Source organism: Macaca fascicularis, chromosome 2 (assembly GCF_037993035.2).
Source record: "Macaca fascicularis isolate 582-1 chromosome 2, T2T-MFA8v1.1".
Taxonomy (NCBI): Eukaryota; Metazoa; Chordata; class Mammalia; order Primates; family Cercopithecidae; genus Macaca; species Macaca fascicularis.
Window position 1 is genome coordinate 108,121,833 of NC_088376.1, and position 26,267 is coordinate 108,148,099.

The 26,267-nt window shown below is 47.1% G+C and overlaps 1 protein-coding gene across 1 annotated transcript; it reads right to left on the bottom strand.

Moving 5' to 3' along the window:
* Positions 1-203: 203 nt before the first annotated feature.
* TMEM158 (transmembrane protein 158) lies at positions 204-2,020 on the bottom strand. The gene has a single exon (XM_045386371.3). The coding sequence runs from the start codon at positions 1,757-1,759 to the stop codon at positions 863-865; it is 897 nt and encodes a 298-aa protein (XP_045242306.2). The 5' UTR covers positions 1,760-2,020; the 3' UTR covers positions 204-862.
* Positions 2,021-26,267: the final 24,247 nt, after the last annotated feature.

A 26,267-nucleotide genomic window follows, 5' to 3' on the forward strand; every position in this document is an offset into this window, starting at 1 on the left:
CAGTGTGGTGAGATGCAAGACAATCGCCATCAGGGCAAATAATACGGTTTCCATCTATGTCTCACAGACGGGTAAAGGAGACAGAAGTAGTAGCCCTTCTCTAACTTTTCCGAGATTCCCTCGCTCAGGTTTTAGGGTAATGTCTTGCAATTCTTGGATTCCCTTTCCCAAATCAAATAAAGAAAAAGCTACATACACATCTCTGGAGGAAAATGTCTGTATTAAAAGCCAAAAAACCACGTAAGTACAAGAAGAAACGCCCACCAGGCCACGTCACTGGATAGATCAACTTGGAAAAGGTTCATAAAGTTCATTTTCAGCGGTAACAATATATTGGCGTTAAATCCTTCCCATGCCCTCCCCCCAATTTTAAATAAATTAAAAAACAACAAATTTCAAATACAACTATGTTCAGATACAAAGAGCTTCTCTTACTACAGCAATAGCAATTTAATGTTTTTGTTTTGTATTTTTTTTACTAAAACTTTCATTTAAAACAGTTATTAAATATATAAAACAAATACACAGGATTTGGTCATTTTCTGCCATGAATATAGGGCACGTGGGTGCGGGGAGGGAGTTGGGCAGGGGGATGCAATAGAGGGGAAAGGGCCCCATTTCCCTCCTCTCCGTCTTCGGAGCTGCGATCCCACCCTCAGTCCAAGGGCTTAAACATCTGCTTTTCGGAACTGGAAGCGCAGCACAAACCTTGCTTTTCAAAGGCGCTGGGGCCTCTCGGCGGCCCCATCTCGGGAAGATGAACTAACGATAACTACAGCACGAAGCACACCGGCCGAGTCTCCGGCGGGAAAGGCACCCGCGCGCGCGGACACAGGACGGACACAGGGAGGAGCGGAGCGGGTCACTTGGTCGCCACCCCGGAGGTGACGGCCGCGGCGGCGGCGGCAGCGGCGGCGGCGGCGGCGGCCGCGGTGGTCCCTGCGGGCACTGCGGCGGGGGTGGCTGCGGTGGCGCTGGCGGTGGTCCGACGCTGCTCCATACCGTTGGGCAGGAAGCCGGCGATGATGGGCACCGGCCAGATGAGGGCGGCCACGCTCCACACCACGATGACCAGGGTCATGAAGCAGGCCACCAGCGTGGACTCAATGGGCTTACGGTTCAGCCGCCAGCCAGGCTCGCCCTGCAGCTCCTCCAGGCTGAAGTCTAGGCAGCAGAAATGCAGCGGCTCTCCCTGCAGCCACAGCGGCCCGGGCGGCTCCGCCGCGGGGTAGGCTGGCAGCGCGGTGGGCGCCCCGGCGGTGGTGGCGGCGCTGGGGGCGGCGGCGGGCCGGAGGCGGCCGGGGCGGCGACCGCGCACCCAGCCGCAGCCCACGCAGAGGCGCAGGTCCTGCTGCGCGCCGCCAGCCGCCAGCCCCAGGTGCTCGATGAGCAGCGGCGGCCCGACGCGGTGGAAGGCGGCGGCGAAGAAAGCGCGGCCGTGCGCGTTGGTGGAGAAGAGCAGCAGGTCGCACTGGAAGCCCCGCGGGCGGCCCCAGCGCACTAGCAGCGAGCTCAGCATCTGCCGCTGCACGCTGATGTTGCACGGCGCCGCCGCCGCCGCGTCCTCCGGGCCCGGGCGCTCGGGGGGCCCGGGGGCTGCCGAGGCCAGCAGCCGCGGGGTGATGGGCTCCTCCGCGGAGGACGCGTTGACTGAAGCATTGGAGGGCATCCCGAGGAGGCCGGGCGCGTCCGCGGCCCCGCCGCGGGCGGGCGGCAGCGGGCAGGCGGCGGCCAGCAGCGCGGCGAGCAGGGGCAGCATGGCCTGCGGCGGGCGCCTACGCGCGCGAGGCCGGCGGCGGCTGCATGGCGAGCGGGCGACGGGCCGGCGAGCTCACGGTGGGACCGCGGGAGCCGGCGGCCGGGCGCAGTGCGGGCGCGCCGGGCGCCTGCCAAGCCCGCGGGGGCGGCGCGGAGGCGGTGGCGGCGGCTGGCTCGGCGCGGGGATCCCTCTAGACCCGGTTGTGTCTGGGGTTCCCCGCCGCCCCCGGGCGCCGGGGCCTTTGGACGGCCGGGCTGTTCTGCGGGACCGGGTGCTTGCCCAGAGCAGGATTCCCCGGCGCGGCTCCGCCTCCCGCGCGCCCCGCCCCGCCCCGCCCCGCCCTGCCCAGCCCTCCGCTGGCCGGGCTCGGGGACTCGGGGGAGGGCGGGGTTCCACGCGCCGGGGCTGCGAGAGGAATCGCCGGGGCGGGGCTGGGTGCGGGGGCGCGGCGGCGAACTGATCGCCAGGGGTGCGTGCGGGCGGGCAGGGAAGCCTGCGGACGCGCCCCGGCGCCCCCGCGCTTCGGGTGAATAGCGTTCTCAGAGGGAGGCTCGAGGGACCGGAGACCATCCTTTTGTCAGGCCTGAGGGGAGCTTGGCTGTCTCGCCTTAGCGCTACCGAACCTCCTTTGTTTTACAGAAGGGGAAACTGAGGTCGAGTTACAGAGGGGAAAGGGCCTAGCTAGGTCAACTCATGAGCCAGAAACAACTTCGCGCCACTAGCTCTGCCTTTTTACGGGGTCTCTTACCTCAAATCTGTAGTTTGGCTGGTTTTTAATGGCTCCAACACAGCAGACTCACTTGGGATTCTCCTCACAGCAAGCGAGGAAAATTCCAAGAACTCTGTGGAGTTTCAAGTGGAGAGTGACTGGCGGGGGGGGCGGGAATGTGAGCCCTGAAGCTCTGCCGCCTGGGGGTCCCGACTGGGAGGACACAGGTCCTGACAGGTCGAGTGAGCGCGTGTTCATGAAACAGTTGTAGGTTAGAACCCACGTCAAGGGGCAGTTCATTCCCTTTGGGATATTATACGGGAGGAGGGCTACCAAGAATAACATGTCAAGAGATCAGATTTATCACATTTATATTGAAAAGCACTTTCCTAGTAGTTCGGCCCCTCACGCTTGGAAACAAACTTCATCGACCCTTCATCATTCCCATCACTCTTTAGTGGACATTTGTATTGAATTATTGAATTATTACCTAGTTTATTTTAGTTGGAAGCCCTCGTACTCCATGAGCACCAAGTATTCCTGATTCAGAGAGGGGAGGGGTGGAGGGAGCAGAGACAGGCCTTAACAAAACGGCCCTCCCTCTGAACCAGCTAATCCTTCTGAGGGGTCTGCCAAGAATCCAGCTACATTGCTAGGCATCCTGGCTGATTACTTTTCTGGAAGCTTTTGTCCATTGTTTTCTAACAATAAGTAAAATGGGGCTGAGAAAGTTGCAAAAACAGCCTCAAAATAAACCCCAACTTATTCCACCTCTTGCCAGCTAAGCAAGCCATTATTCTGACTTGGCCTTCGTTTCCCCATCTGAGTTGGGGGGTGGGTGGTACCTCCTTGCAGGATTGCTGTGATAATACTTCCAACCCAGTGTCTATCTATCCCCAGATGTTCCCACGTGGTGGCTGCTGTGATATAGTTACTATCAGTGCTGCCCAAGCTGGCTGCCTAGAGTGGTCCTTGGTTTCTACAGAAATGGTTAATTTCCCCAAGGGGCTGGGACTCCCTTTTCGTTTAAACCTCCATCACTTTTGTGCTTGGAAGTGGTGCTACCGGGGAGAAAAATGTGAATTTTCCTGCTTTCAATAAAAATGACTTCTCCTTTCAGCCTTTGCATATCAGGAACAGAAGCTGCTCGGTGATGTCGCAGAACAGTTTTAATCTAAGCCATGTGGCTGGTGAACGCTGAAGAACAGGAGTATCAAGTGATCCTGAGGGCTGAGGGAGGCCTAGTCTTCAAGGGGTGCGTTTTGAGCCAGGCTGCTGCCTGTGACTGCAGATGACATTCTCTGGGGTTTCAGTCAGAGGCAGGGACTTCCTGAGCTTTCCTGAGACACTCCTGGCTTTGTGCAGCAGGGAAGGCAGCAGCAAAGGGAAAAGACAAGATATCTATTTGGGGAGCCAAGCAGTTCCCTGCAAAGTTGTGCCACTGAAGCCCTGCATCCTAGCAACGTGCATTCTGCCCACTTCTCCAGCAGGTGCCATGCTGAGGACTCCGTCACCTCACCCTCGTTCAGAATGTAATTACCCTTCAGAGAGTAACACAGATCCTACTTTCTAGATTGATTTGCTATCTTTTTGGAATTTGAGAACAGAAGATAGCAAGGAAGTTATTTTCTATCTTGTTTACTACTGTTCCCAGCAACAGGAAAAGCACCTAGCTCAGGGTAGAGGCTCAGTAAATACATTTTTGTTTCTTTGTTTGTTTTTTTGAGATGGAGTCTTACTGTGTCACCCAAGCTGGACTGCAGTGGTGCGATCTCAGCTCACTACAACCTCCACCTCCCGGGATCAAGCCATTGTCCTGCCTCAGCGTCCTAAGTAGCTGGTACTACAAGCATGCGCCACCACGTCTGGCTAATTTTTGTATTTTTAGTAGAGACAGGATTTCATCATGTTGGCCAGGCTGGTCTTGAACTCCTGACTTCAAGTGATCCGCCTGCCTTGGCCTCCCAAAGTGCTGGGATTACAGGTGTGAGCCACCGTGGCCGGCCAATACTTGTTGATTGAACAATTTGCCTACCTCTGAGCAGCTCTGACTAGCTTCCGCTTGTTTAGTACTTTCCATGTGCCAGGTGTTTGACACACACACATCATCTCTAATCTTCACAACACTCCCATTGATGTGATACCTGTCTTACCATGAGAAAACTGAGGCTCAGAGAAGGTAAATCACCTACCTGAGGTCCCACAGCAGTTAGTGGCAAAGCCAGGATATCAGTACAGTCTCACTCATCTGAAAAGTTCTTTTTTTTTTTTTTTAAAGAACTAGAGGCATCTCATCTCATGGCAGTAGGCATCAAGTTCTGTGCATAAGTTAAACAAGTATGTGGTACCATTCTATTTTATTTTGAGAAAATAAACTTTCAGTTGAGTTCCTTTTTAAAGATGTATTTTTTTATAAATATAACCGCCTTATACAAAGGTTGGAAAGCAGGGAGGAAACAATTCTAATCCCAGCTACCTGATGTCTTTACTTTTCTGCCTCTGCATCATTATTCTTTTCTGCATTTTTTCATATTCTCTAAAATGTGCAAATATTACTTCCACAAAAAAAAGAAAAAGGAGGAAAATTTGAAGTCTCACCACCTGTCTCAACCATGATCTCTTTGTGCTCTTCCCTCCAGCTCAGCAGGGACCTGGAGGGCCGGCCAGGGCAAAGAGTGATCCATGCTTGTGTTGGCTGACTGAGTAAGTCTGCCTACCGGTGAAGAACTCTGCCTGAGCTATTGACTGACACCTGTTCATAAGCTGTGGTTCCGACCACCTCTCTGATCCATCTTCTCCCACTTTCCCTTCTTTTCTTCACCTGCTGTGTTCCAGACATCCTGGCTTCCCTGCTGTTTCATGAACACACCAAGAAAACTCGACTCAAGGCCTTTGCCCGTGCTTTTTCCTCTGCCTGAGACAGTGTTCTTTCTGACATCTGTCTTCCTTGCTTCCTCTCTTCCTGTAGATCTCAGATGTTGGCTCCTCAGAGATGCCTGTTCTGACCAATCTCTGTAAACAATGCCTCTTCCCACCATCCCCATCACTCTTTGTTGTTGTTGTTGTTGTTGTTGTTGTTTTGAGACAGAGTCTCACTCTGTCACCCAGGCTGGAGTGCAGTGGCACAATCTCGGCTCACTGCAACCTCCACCTTCTGGGTTCAAGTGATTTTCCTGCCTCAGCCTCCCCAGTAGCTGGGATTACAGGTGCCCACCACCCCACCAGGGTAATCTTTGTAGTTTTAGTAGAGATGGGGTTTCTCCATGTTGGCCAGACTGGTCTCGAACTCCTGACCTCAAGTGATCCACCCGCCTCAGCCTCCCAAAGTGCTGGGATTACAGTGAGCCATCGCACCCGGTCTCCCCATCACTGTCCAGCCTCTTATGCATTGTCCCACTTCTTTCCAGTACTTCTCATCAGCTGACACACTGTTGTGTTTCTTCTTTGTTTAATGTATTTTCCTTTATTTGCATGCCTGTTCTGTCAAAGCAAAACTACCTGTTTTGTTCAATGGCAAACAGTAGGGATTCAATAAATAGCTGAGGAATGAGTGAGTGAATTCAATAGACTGAGTTAACCCAGCAAGACGTGAGCAGCATCTTAGGGAGTGGAGATGAACAGAACCATCTAGACAGTCCTTATATCAGGTTTAAGGAAGCGAGGTAGATGAGATCCCTTCCATTTCCCCAAATCCTGTAATATTTATAAAATGAATGGAAGCCTTTGATAAATTTCTGTTTGTCCATAAAACAGGGACAGCACATTTTTCTATATGGACTGTATTGTTAGAACACAATAATTGAGGACTTCAAAGAAAATTATTAGGAATGATGCATGGTAATTTCATTCTCTTCATTTCCTGTGTTCCTCCCCAGTATTAACTAATTTTTCCTTATACTGCCTATTGAAGTAATAACTTTAAAAAAAGGTCTCTCTGAGTTATTTGAATTCCTTTCATCCAATGACCTCAGAGTGCGGCAGGTACAGCAATTCATTAGTTCTCTTTTATCATGTGGGGGGGATTAAGATATTATTACCATATGTTGTAGACTGAGAAATAAGCAAGAATCACAAAAGAATCATAAAAATAGGACAGAAAAAGGAAGCAGCTAGAAGCCAGTGGTTCAGCTATATCAAAGTCGTGGGAGGTTGTGGTATTTGTGTTGAGTGTGTGTTTCAGGGAGGACTAGGAAGTGAAGAAAATAGTGCTTTTCATGGCTGTCTCCCTGATACATCCCATTTCTCATATGGGAGGCTCGAGGACTGGTTTGTGGGAGCAGCTGAAGATCTGGGCATCTGCCAGGGCCACTGGAGTGGAAGTCTGGAAGCCCCCAATGTTCAGCTGATAAGACGCTGACAGTCTCTTGCCCTCTGCTTGCATGAAGCATTGAGATCCTCCCCCCACCCCACATGTCTCTATCCAATCTCCAGAGTGTAGACATTTATCCTTCCTGACCACCATGGTCAGAAGGGAGGGCTGACTCTGCAGAATTCTGGCTGCAGTTACAGCCTGCACAATTCATTTGGTAATTAATCATGGGCCGCCTTGGGACAAGCCGACTGTTGCCAGCCTACATTGTTACTTAGACTTAATTCTGTCTGGTACATTAAATGTTTGCATGTGGATGCCTTGTGTGCATGGTAGGCAGGGGCTGCTGCCTGTATTTCTTTTCTGTAGTCATGCTGTGCATCTGGCAAGATTTCAGCAATGACATTTTGAGGAAGTAAGAAGCTTCTGCTCTTCTGGAGAGATGGAGAGTGTCTAAAAGAGAACTGGGAGGAAAGTGGTGCCCACGTGGTATCTGTGGTGCCCTTCAGGCGAGAGAAATGCCTGCTGAGTGAGCACCTCTCCTGGGTTTAGCCTGACATTGGCACCTTTACCAGATGATAGCTGTCCCTTAACTGGCAGTTACTTGTGCCAGGTGCTGTGCTAAGAGCTTGAAATGCATCCTTACCACTGTTCCATGAGGAAGAGATTACTATGCCATTTTACAGATGAAGTAAACTGAGGCTCAGAAGGATAAAGTGACTTTTACAGTCATACAACAGTGGAACCTAGATTCAAGCCTCGTCTGACAACCTTGTTTTTCATTGCAGCCCTGCTGAATGGCCCCCATCATCACTAACAACCCTGCGAGTTGGAGGTTATCTTCCCATTTTACTGACGAGAAAACAGGTGCAGAAAGGCTGGGCCTTGGACAAGGGCCAACTCATCAGCTCCTCACCCTTCCAGGAATATACTCTGCATTCAGTCTCAATTCATAAATTCTGCCAATATTGAAATACTTAAGGGTGTTTTCCCAGTCTGATCCATCCTTACTTATGAAGCTCTGGCTTGTGGTTTTCCTGTTAACAAGTGTGTCTCCTCCACTGGTGTCTCCTCCATTGCTCAGCATGGCACCTGGTACAGAGTAGGTGCTCAGTTAGTGCTGGTTGGGAACCTGGGATTCAGCTTGACAGACACCCAGCCTGTAGCTCCCAATTTACTTAGGAGCCTGCATGTATGACATTGATGGATTTTTAAATAAATTACTTGGAGAGATATGGAAGAGAGGGGGGAAAAGACCAGGGAAGCTGACTAACATACACAGATAGGGACAGAAAAGTGGTTTCTGTGAAATTACTGCTGTGAAACACTTATTTCTGGGGTTAATATCCATCAGATGAACCTAACAGAATCTATTCCTTGAAAAAAAATGTTTTGCAATATGGTAATATGCATTTCTATAAATTTGTGTGCTACCTGAAGTAATTTTTCGGGAGAGACAGCCTTTAAAGTAAGTGATATTTTGTGGTTTTTGTCTCCACCTTATAACAAATTAAGATGACATTTAGCATTTATCATTGTAAATTCTGAGGATTTCAATGTTGCAAACCTGAGAGACAAAGCTGGGTCATCAAAGTCAAGGCAACTGAATGTTCCCCACCAGCCACTAACAAGTGTCATAAAAATTTACTTCATGCTGCTTCAAAACAGCACTAACATTCCCTTCAAATGAAATAATTGGCATTCCATTTACAAAGATGTAGAAGAGATGGGAAGCAAAAGCCCATTTTGAGAGAGTCAGGAACATTGGAACACATTTACCATGGCCTTTCACGCCTTCTAACCGCAGTCCTTCTTGCTGGATCTATGGGCTCCTACATGCTTGTGGGACAGCTGCAGTTTGCTTGGATGTGCTCATTCAGGCACGTGTTCTGCCTGGCAGTCTCTTCACATTGAGACTGCCTCTTGGTCGGTCTGTTCTCTCTTTTTCTACTAAAGTCCTCAGATTTGGGGATTTGAGAGAGTTGTAACTATGACCATGGCCTTGGGAGCCTAGCAAACCTGGCTTGGATACACCACTTTGTCTTGCTGTGTCTCAGTTTTCATGTCTATGAAGTGGGCTGAATAGCTGCTCTATTGTGAGGGTTAAATGAGTTTATTGTTATCAAACAACCAGTTCAGTGCCTGCACAGGGTAAGTATTCAGTGAGTATGGCTAGCTAGCACTTTTAGTTCCAGAAAGTACTGTTTTTTGGAACAGTACTTTCACTGGCATGTGGCTTCTTCTCTGTCCTTACCCTACTGTGGAAACTGGTATATTTCCACCTGCAGGGATTCATCACTGTATGTGGAAAATAGGGAGGGCAAGCTCCTGGCTTAAAAGAAGCTAAATTTCTATCTACATGGGGCCATCCTTGGCAATCAAGCAAATCCAGTGGCCATGACAGTTAGAAAAGATCCTAGAGGCTACCTAATCCAAACTCCTCATTTTATACATGTGGAAACCAAGGCACAGAGAGGGGTCCTGGCCGTGCCAAAGATCACAATCTGGTTGGTAACAAAACCAGGGCTAGAAGCCAAGCCCCTTGGCCAACTGAGCATCAGGCACAGCGCCTCTCTAAGTACAGTCCTTTGCAGTGCTTTCATAGCTGCACTTTAAAAATGAGGTCCAGTTGCAAAGTGAGAGCAATGAGCCTTTCTAATTTACTTAGGAAAGAAGAGGAAAATGATGGGCTTTATAATTGCCGGAATCACACTTCTAACTAGATTTACAGGGTGGAGGATTGATTGCATGCACCAAGAGGGCTGGTGTATTCAGCAAGCTTCCGTTCTGATGCAATTAAGGCTTGCTCCTTCCAGTTCTGCTGAGGACCTGGGTGAGACCCCAGGAGACTCAGGTGTGAGATGGAAGCCCAGGCTGCACCGGCCCTGGCCTTAAGTTTGAATAAATCCATGGAAATAGGCAAAAACTTGGAGCCCATGTTCTGAGTGGGGCTGTTGGGTGATCACTAGGCTGAGCAGAGGAGACTCTAACTGGAAGAGCATTCCAGCTACAGACTCCAGAAGATTCTGGGTAATTTGTAGGTGGAGCCTTCTTGACCTTCTCTAACTAGGCCCTGGACCAGTGAGAACCAGGTCTGGAAGGATACCAGGTTGTCCTGGGGTTTCAATCATCTATGAACTGTATGGTCTTGGGCATAATACTTACCACTCTGAGCCTTAGTTTTCTCAACTGTAAAATGAGAATAATAATGGAGCACCTGCTTCATAGGTTGTAGTGAGGACTAAAAGAACTAACATTTTAAAAGTACTTGGGACTGTACCTGACATGTAGTAAGTGTTCAAAAACTATTAAATAAATGAGTAAATAAAGACATTAACTATGTGCCTGGAGACTGTGGAAACTTTAAGCTGACGACTTTGCCTCTGGCCACGTGGACTTAGACCCTGCCACTTGCTCATACTCCCCCTCTGGTGGGATTGAACCTGTCTCCACACCACATCCTGGTTGGGGAGGGTGGGGCTGATGTCTCTTTCTCTCTTCCTTCTGCCTGTTCCTGCCATCACTTGGATCCAATCCTGGGTCATGCTTCCTGGTACCTGGGCTGCTGGGCAGACTCCTGCAGTCCTTCACACAGTAGCAGAATCCCCATGGGACTGCCTGCTTGAAGCTGTATGCCATGGTCACTCAGGGCTTCCTGTGCCCTTTCCCTGCTGCCCAGGTGGCACTCGAGGGCAGCCTCCATTTGACTGTATCTGAGTTTGTTCTGCCCTCTGGACTTTGGAGATGTGTGCCATGAGCTTCTCCAGAAGAGTCCAGTGCTGCCCTGCAGCTGGGCCTGTGGTCCTGGCCTGCTATACCCACCTCACCCGGCATGGCTCATGCTTTTTGGCTGGCTGCTGACCAAGATATGGAGTGTGCAGGAGAGAGGAATCAGACCTCTTCTGTAACCAAACTCCTGTGGAAATCTAGACCAATGACGCCTAGAGATCTGAGCTGCCCACTTGTCACTCACTTGTGAGTGGCAGTATGGCAAGAAAACACATTATTTACTCTTCTATAGGCAAACTAAAGAGGCTCACAGTGTCCCACAATCCACCAAAGGCCCAGTCATCTCGCTGCCCACCAAAACCCATATCCTCAGTGACCTCTGTCCCAAGAAGGGGCATCTCCCAGGGAGGACCCATAAGGGTTCTGAACTACGCCCCCGTGGCCTAAACTTTTCTTAAATCTTGTCTATTTTAGTTCCTTGCTCATTGATAATCTGGTGTCTTGTTTTAAGCTCCAAAATGGCAAATCACTTTTATTTTGTAGCCTAACTTGGATTGTCTAGAAGTAGTTGTTGGAGTGCTAGGTTAAGAAGGACCCCGAGAAATTGAAATACTGCACTGTTAGTGGGAATGTAAAATGGTGCAGCTGCACAGTAAGGAAGTTTCTCGAAAAATTAAAAATAGAATTAACATATGATCTAGCAATCTCACTCCTGGATATACATCCAAAGAATTGAAATCAGGAATTTAAAGAGATATCTGCACTCTCATGTTCATTGCAGCATTATTCACGATAGCCAAGAGGTGGAAGCAACCAAAATGTTCCAAAGATAGATGAATGGACAAAGCAAATGTGGTATGTGCATACAATGAAATATTATACAGCCTTAAAAAAGAAGAAAATCTTACTATTTGCAACAACACAGGTCGTGGAGGTGGGGGCATGCTTGACTTCCAGATGTTGGGGATGCCCAGCACAGCTCACCTGGGTTGACCCCATCTGGCTATGTGGTACATTGGAAAACAGGAGTGCTGGGAGAAAAGAATCAATGGCTCTCGCTCAGGCCACTCTGAGCAGACCAGACCATTTAAAATGGCTGTGGATCGTGAAGGGAGGGACTGAATTGGGAGTGGACTGGGAACAGTATTGCAGTCTGTGCACAGGAGTGTGGCTCCTCCTTGGAGCCAGCTGTGGGACTTGCCATTGCCTGCTACATTATTAGTGGGAATTTGGGGGTCATTTCTGCAGTTTCCCCAGATTCTATAGTCAGACTGGTCCCAGGACATCAGAGAGGTCTCATCTGCCAACAGGAGCTCTTGGTGGTCATGCCAGCCTTGGACAGGGCCCCCTCTCTGGTCAGATGGGGCTGCCCTTGTGACTTGAGAGGCAGACCCAGGCTCAGGGTTTTTTCCCTTTTTTCTTTGCTGTGACCCCCCTTCCCCAGTACCTTGGGATTCTCTTGGCTGACAACTACCTGAGCACTTCACACCTCATTGAAAAGTCACCACAATAATTACCAGATCATTAACAGGGGATTTGAAAAGACACTTCAAAGCATCTCTCCCAGAATTGCTGAGACAGGTGTAAGAGTCTATTCAGGCAAAGAGTAACCAGTTTAAAGTGATGTTGGGGATTCAAAGAGTAGGTGTTAATTAAGCTGGGCTGAGCATCAGCGGGATAGGTAACCTTCTAATCCGAGCATTGTAACAACCCATGTAATGGTGAGGAGGTCTGACAGTTTTAGATGAAACTCAAAATGTACGGACTTTATTGCTCCTCTCACACTTTAATGAGGAATTTGACCGCAATTCTAGGTCTTCAAATGCCTAGTACTTGTTTTGGCAAGAATAAACATAAACAAATCATTCTGCACCACAGGCTTCATAATTAATTTTACTAATTAAGGTTAATGAGGTGATATAACTGCAAATCATATGCCTGAATGGCTGGGGTTGGGTGGGCAGATAAACTTTCCTTCTACCAAAAATTCTACACGAAGGAAGATAACAAATGGTTGTTTCCAGTAGGCAGACTGTTTAATTGAAAGCCGTAGAAGAAACCACTTTAGTGAAACTTTAACATTAGTAGCTGCATGATGACAAACCTGAGTGTTGTTTGAATGGATACACAAGCCTTCCCTACCTGGAAACCTTGTTTTCAGAGATCCTTGTCCACTTGCAAGTGATCTCTGGGTAGCAACAGACTCAAGTGCAGATCTTTATTTTTCTGCCAGTGGCTAAGCCAGTGGGTTTCATTTGTAGCTGCATGTCAGAATCACCTGGGAAGCTTCTTAGTAACACAGATGTCAGGACTCAGCCAAGACATATGGAATCAGAATCTCTGGGGACAGAGACCTGGCATCCACATTGAAAAATAACTAGGAGACCAGGTGCGGTGGCTCATGCCTGTCATTCCAGCACTTTGGGAGGCTGAGGCGGGCGGATCATCTGAGGTCAGGAGTTCGAGACCAGCCTGACTAACATGGTGAAACTCTGTTTCTACTAAAAATACAAAAAATTATCTGGGTGTGGTGGCATGCACCTGGAATCCCACCTACTCAGGAGGCTGAGGCAGGAGAATCGCTTGAACCCGGGAGGTGGAGGTTGCCGTGAGCTGAGATCACACCATTGCACTCTAGCTTGGGCAACAAAAGCAAAACTCCATCTAAAAAAAAAAAAGAAATTGCAGGGCGATTTTTGTGCCATTTTAGAACGAGGGTGTCTGGGAACTATAGGAAGCTGAAAATACTTTTTGTGAGGGTTTGTTTTTGTTTTTGTTTTTTTTTTTCATATTCAAAGCTATTTCAGAGCACAACTTTTGTTGTGCACCTTGCTTTAAAATGTCACTTCTGGGCCTTCAGCTATGTTACCTCCAGGAGGGCTAACTTGCAAGGTGCCTTTCCTAGATGCCAGACAGAAAATGTAAGCCAAGTACAGGAGTGTTTGGGCTCGTGGTGAACGTTTTTCGTGTCGTGCGATCATCTGTCTGGCACTGTGCAGGCTGGAAACAAGGTGTGAAGCAGCCAGCAGTTAGTGGTGCTTCGTATTTGGAAGTAGCAAACTCCACCCAGGATGTCATGCTATCTGGGTATGACTTGCTAAAATGTCACTGTGTCCATTTGTGCATGAGACCAAGCGTGCTGTGTGGGCCCAAGTGGGCTGGTCCAAACTGCACACCCCACCCTAGATTGTCTGCCTGACCCCTGGAGGGTGGGCCATGCAGCCTGAGGCTGCCTTTCACGACATCCATGGTGGGAAGGGTAGGTGCTGGGCGGGCCTAGGGAGGACAAGGGTAATGAGCAGGAGGCAGTGCTAGGTAGGAAGGTGTCACCAGCTAGATGGGAATCTATTCTTGGGACTCTCCCATGGATCGACCTGGGGGCAAAGTCTTTCAATTTACTGATCTCAACTTGTCCTTTTAGATTTTATTAAAATCACCTCAAAAATCTGTCCCTTGGCTGATAGGCACACAAATATCTCTCATGTATCTCTGGGTATTCTGGGCACTCACATCTCTCCTGACTGCCTCTAGCCATGGCTCCTGCTGCTGCTGGTCCCCAGTCTCCGCTGTGTGCAGCCGTATTTTCCCACAGACGAGCCTGCCAACCAACTCAGCCCCAGTCTTTTCTTACCCCTAAAGTTCCACCAGCCCAAGGCTTTGGGTGGAGCAGACTTCCAGGCCCAAACTCCAGAGCCTGGAGACCTCACAAGGACGTCTTTGGCCTCACCCTGGGCCGAATCCTTTACACACTCATGCTACTCCTCATGCTTTAAAAGTGAAGCATGGCTGGGCACAGTGAATCACACCTATAATCCCAGCACTTTGGGAGGCTGAGGCGGGCAAATCACGAGGTCAGGAGATTGAGACCATCCTGGCCAACATGGTGAAACCCTGTCTCTACTAAAACAAACAAACAAAAAAAATTAGCTAGGCGTGGTGGTGCCCACTGTAGTCCCAGCTACTCAGGGGCTGAGGCAAGGGAATCGCTTGAACCTGGGAGTCAGAGGTTGCAGTGAGCCGAGATCACATCACTGCACTCCAGCGTGGTGACAGAGTGAGACTCCATCAAAAAAAAAAAAAAAAAAAAAAGGCACCATACATCCTGCTCCTGGCCCAATTCCCTGCCTCATCTAGCATCTCCTCACCCCTCAGAGACCTCTGAGACCCCACCCGCCAGGGCAACACTGCCAGTGCCAAGACCTCCAGGTTGAAAGAGAGAGCGGGGAAATCAATTGGCGGGGGCGATATTTCACCCCCCGTGTGTCTCAATGATATGGCTTCAGCATTAAAATCAAATAGCCAGATAGGATTCTGTAGGCATAGGCCAATTATATGCATATTTCAGGCAAATCATATGCAAATAACAGATGTGACTCTGACCTGGATTGCATCTGCTCCTAAGATGTGTCTCTTAGGAGCAGGCTAATAGAGATAATTGGTAAAGTGCATTTAAGGTGTGGGGGCCACTGGGGCAAGAGAGGAGAATGGAGGATTCTTAAACCCCAACTGCAGGCCAGGAAGTTTTACATATGTCATGTGTTCAATTAGCACTTACTCAGTGGCTGCTGTGTGTCCAGAATGGTAATGGGGATAGTGAGATAAATGAAAAGCCATGCACCCCACCAGAACTCTCGGATGAGTTGGGACACAAACATGGTGACATGTACAGGATGCTGTGAGGCACGCACAGACCATCTGCCTAAATCACACTGGGGCATCCAGAAAGCTTCCTGGAGGTAGTGATGCCTGAGCTGTGTTTTGAAGGATAAATAGGAGACATTAAATTAAATAAGGGGAAAGGAAAAAATAAAAAACAAAAATAAATTTAAAAAATAAATAAGCGGAAAGGTGTTCTAGGTTGCCTGGCATATTAAGTGGGTCAGCATGGTGCTGGGAGGGGTGCATGCACCAGGTAGGGGGAATGAGGGGAGAGGGGGTTGGTGAGATACAGGGGCTGGATCATCAGGGGATCAGCATGGAGCTGGGAAGGTGGAGCTTCATCCTGAAAAGTGAGCATTTAAGCAGGAGAATAATGAGATAAGGAGATGTTTCTGGAAGCTCTCAGACTGCAACATGGTGCATGGGCTGGAGCAGGTCCAGATGGGGCAAAGAAGCCAGGCAGGAGGGCTTAGACCAAGCAATGGTGGGAGAGACAAGGAAGTGGAAATCATCGGGAAGTTATTTAGGGTCTCAGAGTAGCAGGACTCTGTGATCAAGTCAGTTGTGGAGGGTGATGGTGAAGAGGAATCCTGTATGATGAGCAGGTCTGGGACTTGGGAGGTGGACATGGGACCATGGGAAGAAGGCAAGTGAGAGAGCAATTTTGTTTTGGACACATCTGGTGTGAGGAGCTGGAGGGTATCCAAGAAGCCATATCCAAGATATATGATGCTTCGCACTGCCTTGGGTCAGGTTCTCCAAAAGCAAGTATTTTATTTGAATATAAGTATTTTATGATGGAAGTGCTCCCAGGAGAAACCTAGAAGGGAGTGGGGAAAGCAGGACCAGGACGGGGAGGAAGCCAAGCAGAGTGAGGCTTCGGCAGCCCTGTGGAGGGTGCTTCATCCTGATTCCACAGGGAGCACTGGATGGAAGTTACACCTCGGAATTTGTCCCCACTCTAGGCCAGGGGACTGGGCTCTTCTACTCCCACTCCTGTTTGTCATGAGCCTGGGGCTGCCCTGGGTGAGGATGGGGAGGAAATTAGCAGGCACTTTAAGGTCTCAGAGTATGTGGCTTGAGAGTGGTCCTCCCATGTCCATCTCCCAAAAAGACTGCCAAGTGTGGCTATTGGAAGCAAAAGCCCACTAAAGGTGGGGAGGGGTATGCAGAAAGAGCAAAAGCCATCTGAGGGCATCTGGGCAGGGCACCAGAGTGTCTGCTGACCACAAGGAATCCCAGGCCCTCAACAATGATCTGCAAAGTAGGTGCATCTATGCTTTGCAGACAAGGGCATCAAGTTCAGAGAAGTTAAGTAACTTGCCCCCAGTCACACAGATAGAAAGAGGTGGTGAGCCTTGGAACCCAGGGCCTTTAGATTTCCCATGCTGCCTATGCATCTCACAGCTGCTAGTTAATAAAAAGAGCATCACCGTCAAGGGCTAACACCACACCAGCCTCTCCATGTGATAATTGCTTTGTTCCAAGCAACCCAGGAGCCATTTTCCTTCTTAGGTTGCAGGTGAGGAAGCAGAGGTACAGAGTCACCCAGCCAGGGCCAAGAAACTGGGGTTTGAATCCGGGTCCATCTGACTCCCAGTCCCATCCCTAGATTGAAATTCACTGCCCTGGGCCTTCTGTCTGCAGGCACCATTCCAGCAATTGCCCAAACTGTCTTGGAAAATGTGTGGGGCAAGGTCAGGTACAATTTCTAGGTTTGCTGGGGGTCACTTAATGTCCTTTGGCAAGAAGGTGGAAAAATCCAGCCCCGGATCCAGGCCTCTGGGTTGTGCAGATTGCCCTGGCCTCCCTCCTCCCTGGCCCAGCTCCATAGAGAGAGGGCTGGGTTCTGCCAGTTCTGTTGCTAGTGGTTTCTGAAAGGATAATTTGGCAAACAATGCTGAGAAGCTGGTTGTGGCAATAAATTACCATGTTAAAAGAAATTATTTTTATCACTTTCTGTATTCTGAGGCTCTGAAGAATGCAGCAAGCAAAGACAGGTTGCGTAGACGTTCTCTTTGTGTGGGCCAAGGGTGAAGGCACAGATGAAGGAGTGTGTGTGTGTGTTCGTGTTCAAATTTCTGCCTGCTTCTCTGCTGGATAAAATGTATTATGCGGGCACTAGATCTTTCCACCCTAGGAAGTGTTCACAGGAGTTTGAGATGCTACATCTTCCCTGGAGAAATCCCTGTCCAGGATGTTGCAGGGGGAACTGACATCAGGGAAAAGATGGGCGCATCAAAAGATATTTCAGAGCCCATGGTTGGCCTGGACCTAAGGGAGACTTGACAAGAAGTCTGAGGCCTTCCCCAGATATCCTCCCATGGCTGGCAGGGAAAGGCCTTATCATATGTCCAGCTGAGGGAGAGATGGAAGCATCCCCCATGTTCGAGACGAATACATTACAGAGAACTTTGACTTACATGACTGACACAATTTTATTTTATTTTATTTTTTTGAGATGGAGTTTCACTCTTCTTGCCAGGCTCTAGTGCACCCTGGCAACCTCCACCTCTCAGGTTCAAGCGATTCTCCCACCTCAGCTTCCCAAGTAGCTGGAATTACAGGCGAGCACCACCACACCCAGCTAACTTTTGTATTTTTAGTAGAGATGGGGTTTCACCATGTTGGCCAGGCTGATCTCCAACTCCTTGGGTGATCCACCCACCTCAGCCTCCCAAAGTGTTGGGATTACAGGTGTGAGCCACTGCGCCCGGCCTACTGACACAAATTTTAAGCTTTTGATTAAAGCTAACATTCTCAGAACTTAACACACCCATGCAGCCACCACGCGGATGAAGAAAACAGAACTTGACCAGCCCCCGAGTAAGTCTCCTCCTGCCTTCTTCCAGCTGCTCCCCCACCAGGGTAACCCACTCCTGACTTGTAACAGCAGAGGTCAGCTTTGCCTGCTTTTGTGCATTCTATAAGAGGAATCATACAGACTGATAGAAGTTGGATGTTTATCTCCTCCAAATCTCATGCTGAAATGTGATGCCCAGTGTTGGAGGTGAGGCCTCATGGGAGGTGTTTGGGTTGTGGGGGTGGACCCCTCATGGATAGCTTGGTCCCCTCCCTGAGGAAATGAGTGAGCTCTCATTCTGTTACTTCATGTTAGATCTGATTGTTAAAGAGAGTCTGGGACCTCCCACCTCTCTCTTGTTCTCTCTCACCCTGTGACACAACAGCTCCATTTCCCTTCTGCCATGACTAAAAGTATCTGAGGCCTCGCCAGAAGCAGATGCTGGCACCATGCTTCTTGCACAGCCTGCAGAACCATGAGCGAAATAAATGCCTTTCCTTTATAAATTACCCAGCCTCAGGTATTCCTTTACAGCAACAGAAAATGGACGAATACACCGACACATTTTGAAAGGGTAATTGGAAACAGTCCTTGTAATGCAAATCAGAAGTTTACTGTCTGGGATACTCATTGTTCAATGGAATGTTTTGGTAAAGTCTTTTTGTAATTGGATTAACTGTCCCTGGACCCAACCTTTGTGCATATGAAGGTCTCTTAAAACATCTTTCAGGACTAGGGAGTCATTTGGGCTACTGGAAATTTACCCACATTGAAGGCAGAGCAGCTGAGAGGAATCACCAACCCTGGCACTGAGTTTCCGTCAGACAGGACCATCTTGCATATTCTTTTGTTTTAGATCACTGATTCACAGCCTTGGCTGCACATGAGCAATCTCCCGTATAAATACTCTTTATAAAGCCCTAAAGAATACTGATTGGAGGGGCTGGGGGATTCCCATCCTTCCAGGTTCTGATGGTTTGACTTAAATCATTTTGGCCTTCCTGGCCTTAGAGTTCACCTGCAGGGTTACATAACCAGGCAGAGAAGTTTCTGGCATTAGGGAGGCCTCGTTGGTGCTGTTAAGAAGGAGAAACGAAATGATGCACTTGCTACCAAGATGTTGAGTCATGCGCAGATCCAGGGCAAACATCACTTCTCTAATCTCTGATGACAGCCCAGGCCCCACTGGACCTGAAATTGTTAGGGTGATGATGGGGGTGGGGATGAGGAAGAGAAGAAGGGTCAAGTGGAAGGAAATTGTGTGGCCTTGGGAAAGCTGTTCAATACTCCCCTTCCCCAAAGACTTAAGGCCTCAATTTTTTAATCTGTAAAACTGGGGACAATAATAATACCAAATCCATAGGTTTTCCAGGAGTATAAACGAGGAAAAGAATGTAAGCCTTTTAGCACAGCAACAGGCACATTGTAAGTGCTCAACAAAATCTCATGATCATCATCATTAACCCATCGTTTGAGGTTGTCACAGAAGAATTTTTTGTGACTTTTATAGTCCTCAATTAAAATGTGCCCATTTGAGCTTGGCCGGAGAAGTAGCAAGTGACATCACCCAATATGTTTTGAGCCAGATGGGCCTCTCTTTTCTGAAAACAACTCCAGGGGCCATGACCATAAAAACAAGTTCCTAAGACTAACAGGTTGTAATGGTGTGAACATCTTGCAAACTAGGTCTAGGTCTGCTTGAAAATACAGGGTAAGGGAAGAGGAAATGTTGGATGACCCCATGCCGGCCTGCTCAAGGCTTGCAAATCAGAGGCAGAGGAATTGTTCCCAAGAAAAATTATAATTCTCTTCTGTCAATATCATGAAATGTAATGGATTTGAGCCAGAACTCAGGATTTTGTAAAACTGAGAAAAGAAGAGGAGAAATTTCCCTACAGCTGAAAATTTAAATAACCACAGCTCCAAGCACTCCATTTTCTTGAATTTTTATGAAATCAGGGTAAGGTAGATCAAGGATAAAGATAGTTTAATAGGGAAGTCAAGGTTACCCAGTGACACTCCAGGCTGTAATATGAAAAGAGAATTTAAACCCAACCAAATGGCAGGCATTGGCTGATGACCAATGGCTGATGACCATGACCAATGGGCTGGCTGATGGCCAATATTAGCTGGATGATGTCCCAGAACCATTTCCTTTGAGACTGTGATTATTCATCTCATAGTGTTTACATTTTGCAGGATTTTAAAAGTATAACTAATGCTTTCATTTGATATTCAGAGGTGCCCTGTATGTAGCATCCAGAGTCGTACAGTCCCTATTTAATAGCTGTATTGTAGAACATACATTCATGATTTTTCTTTTTTCCTTTTGAACAAAACCTCAGTTTTGCTTCCATATCTATTTCTGTCTCATGTGACTCAGAAGGTAACCTTATCTCCAGCTTGAAGGGTAGATCCTGATTCGATAACTCCAGCTCTTCCCATTGGTTTAGACATGGACATGTGACTCAAATTAGGCCAGTGAGAAGTGAGAGGAAGTTTGTTGGATGTCTCCAAGAAAGCTGTCTTTGCGCCTAAGAAAGAGTCGGCCTGGAAATTTCTGTCTGGAAGTGACTCCTGGAACTACTGCTATGACCTTGCTAGTAACCTGGTAATAAAACCAGTTGAGAAAAACAGAGTGGAGCAATGGAAAAAACCTGGATCCTGGATGACCATTTAAGCTACAGAGTATACTGAATGCCACCCAACCTCTGGACTTCTGGGTATGTGAAGGAATAATTTTCTGGGTTGCTTGGAGTTTTCTGTTACTTGTGGCCCAAAGCATCCTACATGCTTTAGAGTATACTGGGATTCAGGGGTTAAGTGAATTGCTTACGTCACCCAGACAGTAAGCGGTAGAGAACAGACTGAAACCCTCACTTCTCCACACCTTGTTCAGTTCTCTGCGTTCCTCTGTCCCAGAGTGACAGTTTTACTTTCCTGAAATTAATCCTAGGATATACCATCATTGAACAGAAAGTTTGCATCTCATTCTTGCTGTGGCCAGTTAATTAAACAAAGCCAATAATAATCCCTGGCCTATAGCACAGACAGAGCTTTCATGTCCCCACTGAAATCAAGCACAAGTCCCACATTTAGACAGAAGCCGAGGTCCTGGCTGTCTCCCAGATTTCAAATCTCTGTGATCCCACTACCTCTGCCATCTTTGCTGAAATGCCTGTCTCATACCTTTTCTCAGCCTAAGCATCATATATTCCGGTTTCCAATTGTTCTAACCCATGCAGAATTGGCCCATCTTTGCTTTGTACATCACTGTATCATCTTCATGCATTTATTTCATCCCAGGATGTAGTATTGCATGGTGATACTTCTCAGCTGTTGTATAAGGATGCTTTCATCTATAGAACAGTGGCTTAAATAATTAGGGAATTTGTTTCTTCACTTAATGAGAAGTCCAGAGGTTAGCACTTTCAGGGCTAGTTCACCTGCCCCATCCTGTATCAAGGACCCTGGCCCTTTCCTTCCTTGTGTATTCCTTGCCATGCTTTGTATATTGGCCACGTTTCTACTCATCACCTGAAGGTGGCTGCCATTGCCCCAAGCATCATGTCATCACATGATGAGGTCCAGAGCAAGAAAAGAAAGGAGGAAAAATCCTCTTTTCTCTCTTTTATTTTTCAGAGAAGATAATCTCTGTTCAAAGCTACCCAATAATTTACCTAAGGTCACAGAACTGGTAAAATAGTGGAGCCAGGATGTAAATGTGGACAGTCTGACTCTAGACTGTCCCATAGAAATATAGTGCAAGCCATATGTGAAATTTTAATTCTTTAGCAGCCACGTTTAAAAAGTAAAAAGCAGGTGACATTAATATATTTGATTTAATTGAATATATATATAATATTATTTGAACATGTGATCAAGTTATTAATGAGATATTTTACATTTTTTCATACTAAATATTTGAAATCCACCTCCTGGGTTCAAGCAATTCTCCTGCTTCAGCCTCCTGAGTAGCTGGGACTATAGGCATGCACCACCACACCCAGCTAATTTTTGTATTTTTTAGTAGAGATGGGGTTTCACCATGTTGGCCAGGATGGTCTCGATCTCTTGACTTCGTGATCTGCCCGCGTTGGCCTCCCAAAGTGCTGGGATTACAGGCATGAACCACCATGCCTGGCCAAGTAGTAGTTTTTTTACATTTACATTTAAGCTAATTAAGATTAAAATTAAATAGTCATTTCCTTGGTCACACTAGCCACATTTTGAGTTCTCAGAAGCCACATTTGGCCAGTGGCTACTACTGCGTTGGACAGCATACTTCTACAACCTTGATGCTTAAGCTCATTTTTAATCAAATTCCCCGTACCCAAGGACACAGTACTATGCTAGCAAGTGACCACCTCTATTTAGATGATGCACAAAATCTACCACTACAAGACTGGAGACCTGCCCTGTAGTTGTTTCCCTATTTCCAGTTAGCTGTGTGACCTCAGGGCAGTCACTCTAATTCTCTGGGCCTCTATTTATTCATTTGTCAAAGAGGGTGTGTCATCTCAAACATCTCCTCCAGCTCTCAAATGCTGTATTATTTCTCTCCTCTAAAAGAGGAAGGAATGAGGGCATTGGTAAAGCCCTGGGCCTGAAGGTACACACACAAGCTCTCTTCAATAAAATCTGTAAAGAGTGGAACACGTTGCCACTCTCTAGCACCTGCTGACGTGCTGCAGCAATCTGGAGGCACTCGGCGCTCTCTCCTTTTATCCAGTACTAAGGATCCAGCTAATTCTGTCTCCAGAATGCCCAGAATAAAGACGAAGGGAAGCATTGTCCGAGCTCCGAATTCCAGGAAATATTGGTAGCTTTTTCCTTTTTATACATTGCATTTTAAACAAGGAAAGGTCTACACAGAGATGGAAACTCCCGTATTACGTTTCTGCAATGGCTTTGTGCTCCTGGCTTCCTGGAGTGGGCTGTTTTCTTTCAGTATAAAAGAGAGGGCCTTTCTACTCTCCCGGACACCCGTCTTGTTAGACTGTTTAGACTGTGTGATCTTGGCTTACAGTTAGAAAGGGGCTTTTGGCTTATTGGATAGCATAAAATCTCTATTCTATTTTAGCTGCAGAGCTGTGAAAGGATGGCCAGGGGAGTCAGGTCAAAGTCAAAATACCTGTGGAGGCCCAAGGACCAGCTTCCAGATAATAATTGGGTTTCGCAGGCTGGGCACAGTGGCTCACGCCTGTAATCCCAGCACTTTGGGAGGCCAAGGCGGGTGGATCACTTGAGGTCAGGAGTTTGAGACCAGCCTGGCCAACATGGTGAAACCCTGTCTCTACAAAAATACAAAAAAATTAGACAGGCATGGTAGCCCATGCCTGTAATCCCAGCTACTCAGGAGGCTGAGACAGGAGAATCGCTTGAACCCAGGAGGCGGAGGTTGCAGTGAACCAAAATCGTGCCATTGCACTCTAGCCTGGGCGTCAAAGCGAGACTTCATCTCAAATAATAATAATAATAATAATAATTGGGTTTGGCCAGGACTTGCCTGCCAAATGGAGGACTTGAGGTATCAGTGGGGTTGAACTTTAGGGCTCTGTGGGAAGGTCCCAGTTCTCAAAAACAATTCTCTCACTCCTGTGACCTTTTACTATTAGAGGTTCATTTCTTTGGGGGTCTATAAGTTAGGCAGAGTGGAAATAGCTTCTTTTACCCACAAATGAGAGGTTCTAGTCTTAGGCTTGAATTTGAGAAAAGAAGAAAATAAGAAATTGAACGTGAGAAGATGCTAGGAGGAGGCAGGAGGACCCAAAAGGACACTAAAGGAAGATTCTAAAGATTGTCAGCCACTTTCTATTACGCTAATACCATACCGGAGCTTATAAGATCAGGAAATACACAAAAAGTTTGTTGCCAGTAATGCTCTGCTTAAAGGAAAGACAGGCTAAAAGGAAGCAGGAACCTGTGGTTTCATTTCCGCATTTCTTCAGTCAGCGTGGGAATTGGAAGGAAGCTCATTCATCTCTTCACCCAGTAATTGTGGTAGAGAGCTCTCAAAGATGGCCGTCAATTCCCGCCCTCCCGGACATGCCTGCCATTCCTTTCATCAAGAGCTGGGGCTTATTTTCCCCTCTACTTGACTCTGCACTGGCCGGTGACTTGCTTTGACCCCTAGAATGTGGTGGAAGGGATGCTACACCGGTTCCAGGCCCAGCCTTCCGGAGGTTGCACCATGCTGTAAAGAAGCTTGGGCTACACCATTGGATGCTGAGAGGCCGAATGGAGAAGGGAGAGGCCATGTGCAGGAGCCTGAGGGGCCAGACTTACGAGCAAAGCCTCTGGGGCCTCCCCTCAGCCCAGCCACGGTCTAAGTGCAGGTGAGTGAGTGACCCCCGGCCAAACGCCATGTGAAACAGAAAAACTGGCCAGCTTGTAACACTCCAAATTCATGACCCACAGAATCATAAAGAATGTAACTTGTTGGGGTTTTAAGCCACTACATTGTGGGATGGTTTCTCATCCAGACATAAATGAACATTTATTGTATGTTTTTGGCAGCTATATTTAAAGGGATTCCTTTTTATTCCAGTTTTCTAAACTAGATTTTTAATCATAAAAAATTGTTGACATTGGTTAAATGACTTTCTGCCTTTATTGAAATGATCATGTGATTAGTTTTCTTCTTTAGTCCATTAATCTTTAATTTTTTCTGAAATTTTTTTTTTTTTTTTTGAGTCGGAGTTTCACTCTTGTTGCCCAGGCTGGAGTGGAATGGTGCGATCTTGGCTCACTGCAACTTCTGCCTCCCAGGTTCAAGAGATTCTCCTGCCTCAGTCTCCCAAATAGCTGGGAATTATAGGCATGCACCACAATGCCCAGCTAATTTTGTATTTTTAGTAGAGACGGGGTTTCTCCATGTTGGTCAGGCTGGTCTCAAACTCTCGACCTCTGGTGATCCTCCTGCCTTGGCCTCCCAAAGTGCTGGGATTACAGGCATGAGCCACCGTGCCCAGCCTTGTTCTGAATATCTTATAGTTTTTCAGAGGGAGTCCTTGCATATCTTTCATTAAATTTATTCCTAAATATTTAATGTTTTTGATGCTTTTATAAATAGTATATATTAAAAATATTTTCTAATTGTCTGTAACAGTATATTTGAATAAAAGTGATTTTTGCATATAATTTTGTATTCTGTGACTTTGCTAAATTCAGCTATTAGTTTTAGTCATTTTTTAAAAATCCTTAAGATTTTCTGTATACACAATTATATTGTCTACAGATACAGATGGTTTTACTTCTTTCTGTCCAATATTTTCAGGTTTTGTTTTTCTTGCTTTATTGAGCTTGCTATGACCTCTAGGGAAATGGCACATAGAAGTGGTGAGAGCAGACACCCCTGCCTCGTTCCTGCTCTTAGGGGAAAGCATTCATCCTTTCATCATTATGTATGATGTTAGCTGTAAGTGTTTCATAGGTGCTCTTTATAAGGTTAAGAAAGTTGCCTTCTAGTCATAATTTACCAGAAGTTTTTATTATGAATGACTGTTGAATTTGTCAAATACTTTTTGTTCATTCATGATATGATCGTGTTTCCTCCTTTCCTCTGTGAATGGGATGCATTACAATGTAGTTGGCCACCCCCAAGATGGTCTCCTGTAATCCCCTCTTCCTGGTATTCATGCCTCTGTATAACTCCCTCTCCTTGAGAATGACCTGAACTTACTGACCCATTTATGACAAATACAATGTGGCTGGGTTGGTGGCATGTCATTCTTGAGATTTAAGTTATAAAAAGACTGTGGCTTCCATTTTGTGTGATTTCCTTTACTCATTTGCTCTGAGGAGAGTCAGCCGCTATGTCGTGAGCTGCTTCTGTGGAGAGGTCCACACGGAATGGAATTGAGGGAGGCCTTTGGCCAGTAGCCAGAGAAGAACTGAAGGCTTCAGTCCAACAGCCACAAGGAACTGGATCTTGCCAACAGCAAGATGCAGTGATCTTGGAAGCAGACCCTCCCACAGTGAAGTCTTCAGATGAGATCACCACCCCAGCTTACACTTGGCAGCCTCATGACAGACCCTGTGCCAGAGAACCCAGTTAAATATCACTTGGATTTTTTGCCCACAGAAATAGTGAGATAATAAATGTTTATTGCTTTAGGATGCCAAATTTTGAAGATGATTTCTTTATATGGCAATAGATAACTAATAAGTACATTGGTTACCTTTCTCATGTGAAATAAATCTTGCACTTGGCCATGATATGTTATCGTTTTACACATTGTTAGATTTGATTTACCAATTTAAAAAAAAACTTTTCTTTTTTTTAAATAAAATGGGA

Bases quoted from the DNA above. Each gene is read 5' to 3' on its own strand.
- TMEM158 (XM_045386371.3), bottom strand. From the start codon at position 1,759: ATGCTGCCCCTGCTCGCCGCGCTGCTGGCCGCCGCCTGCCCGCTGCCG.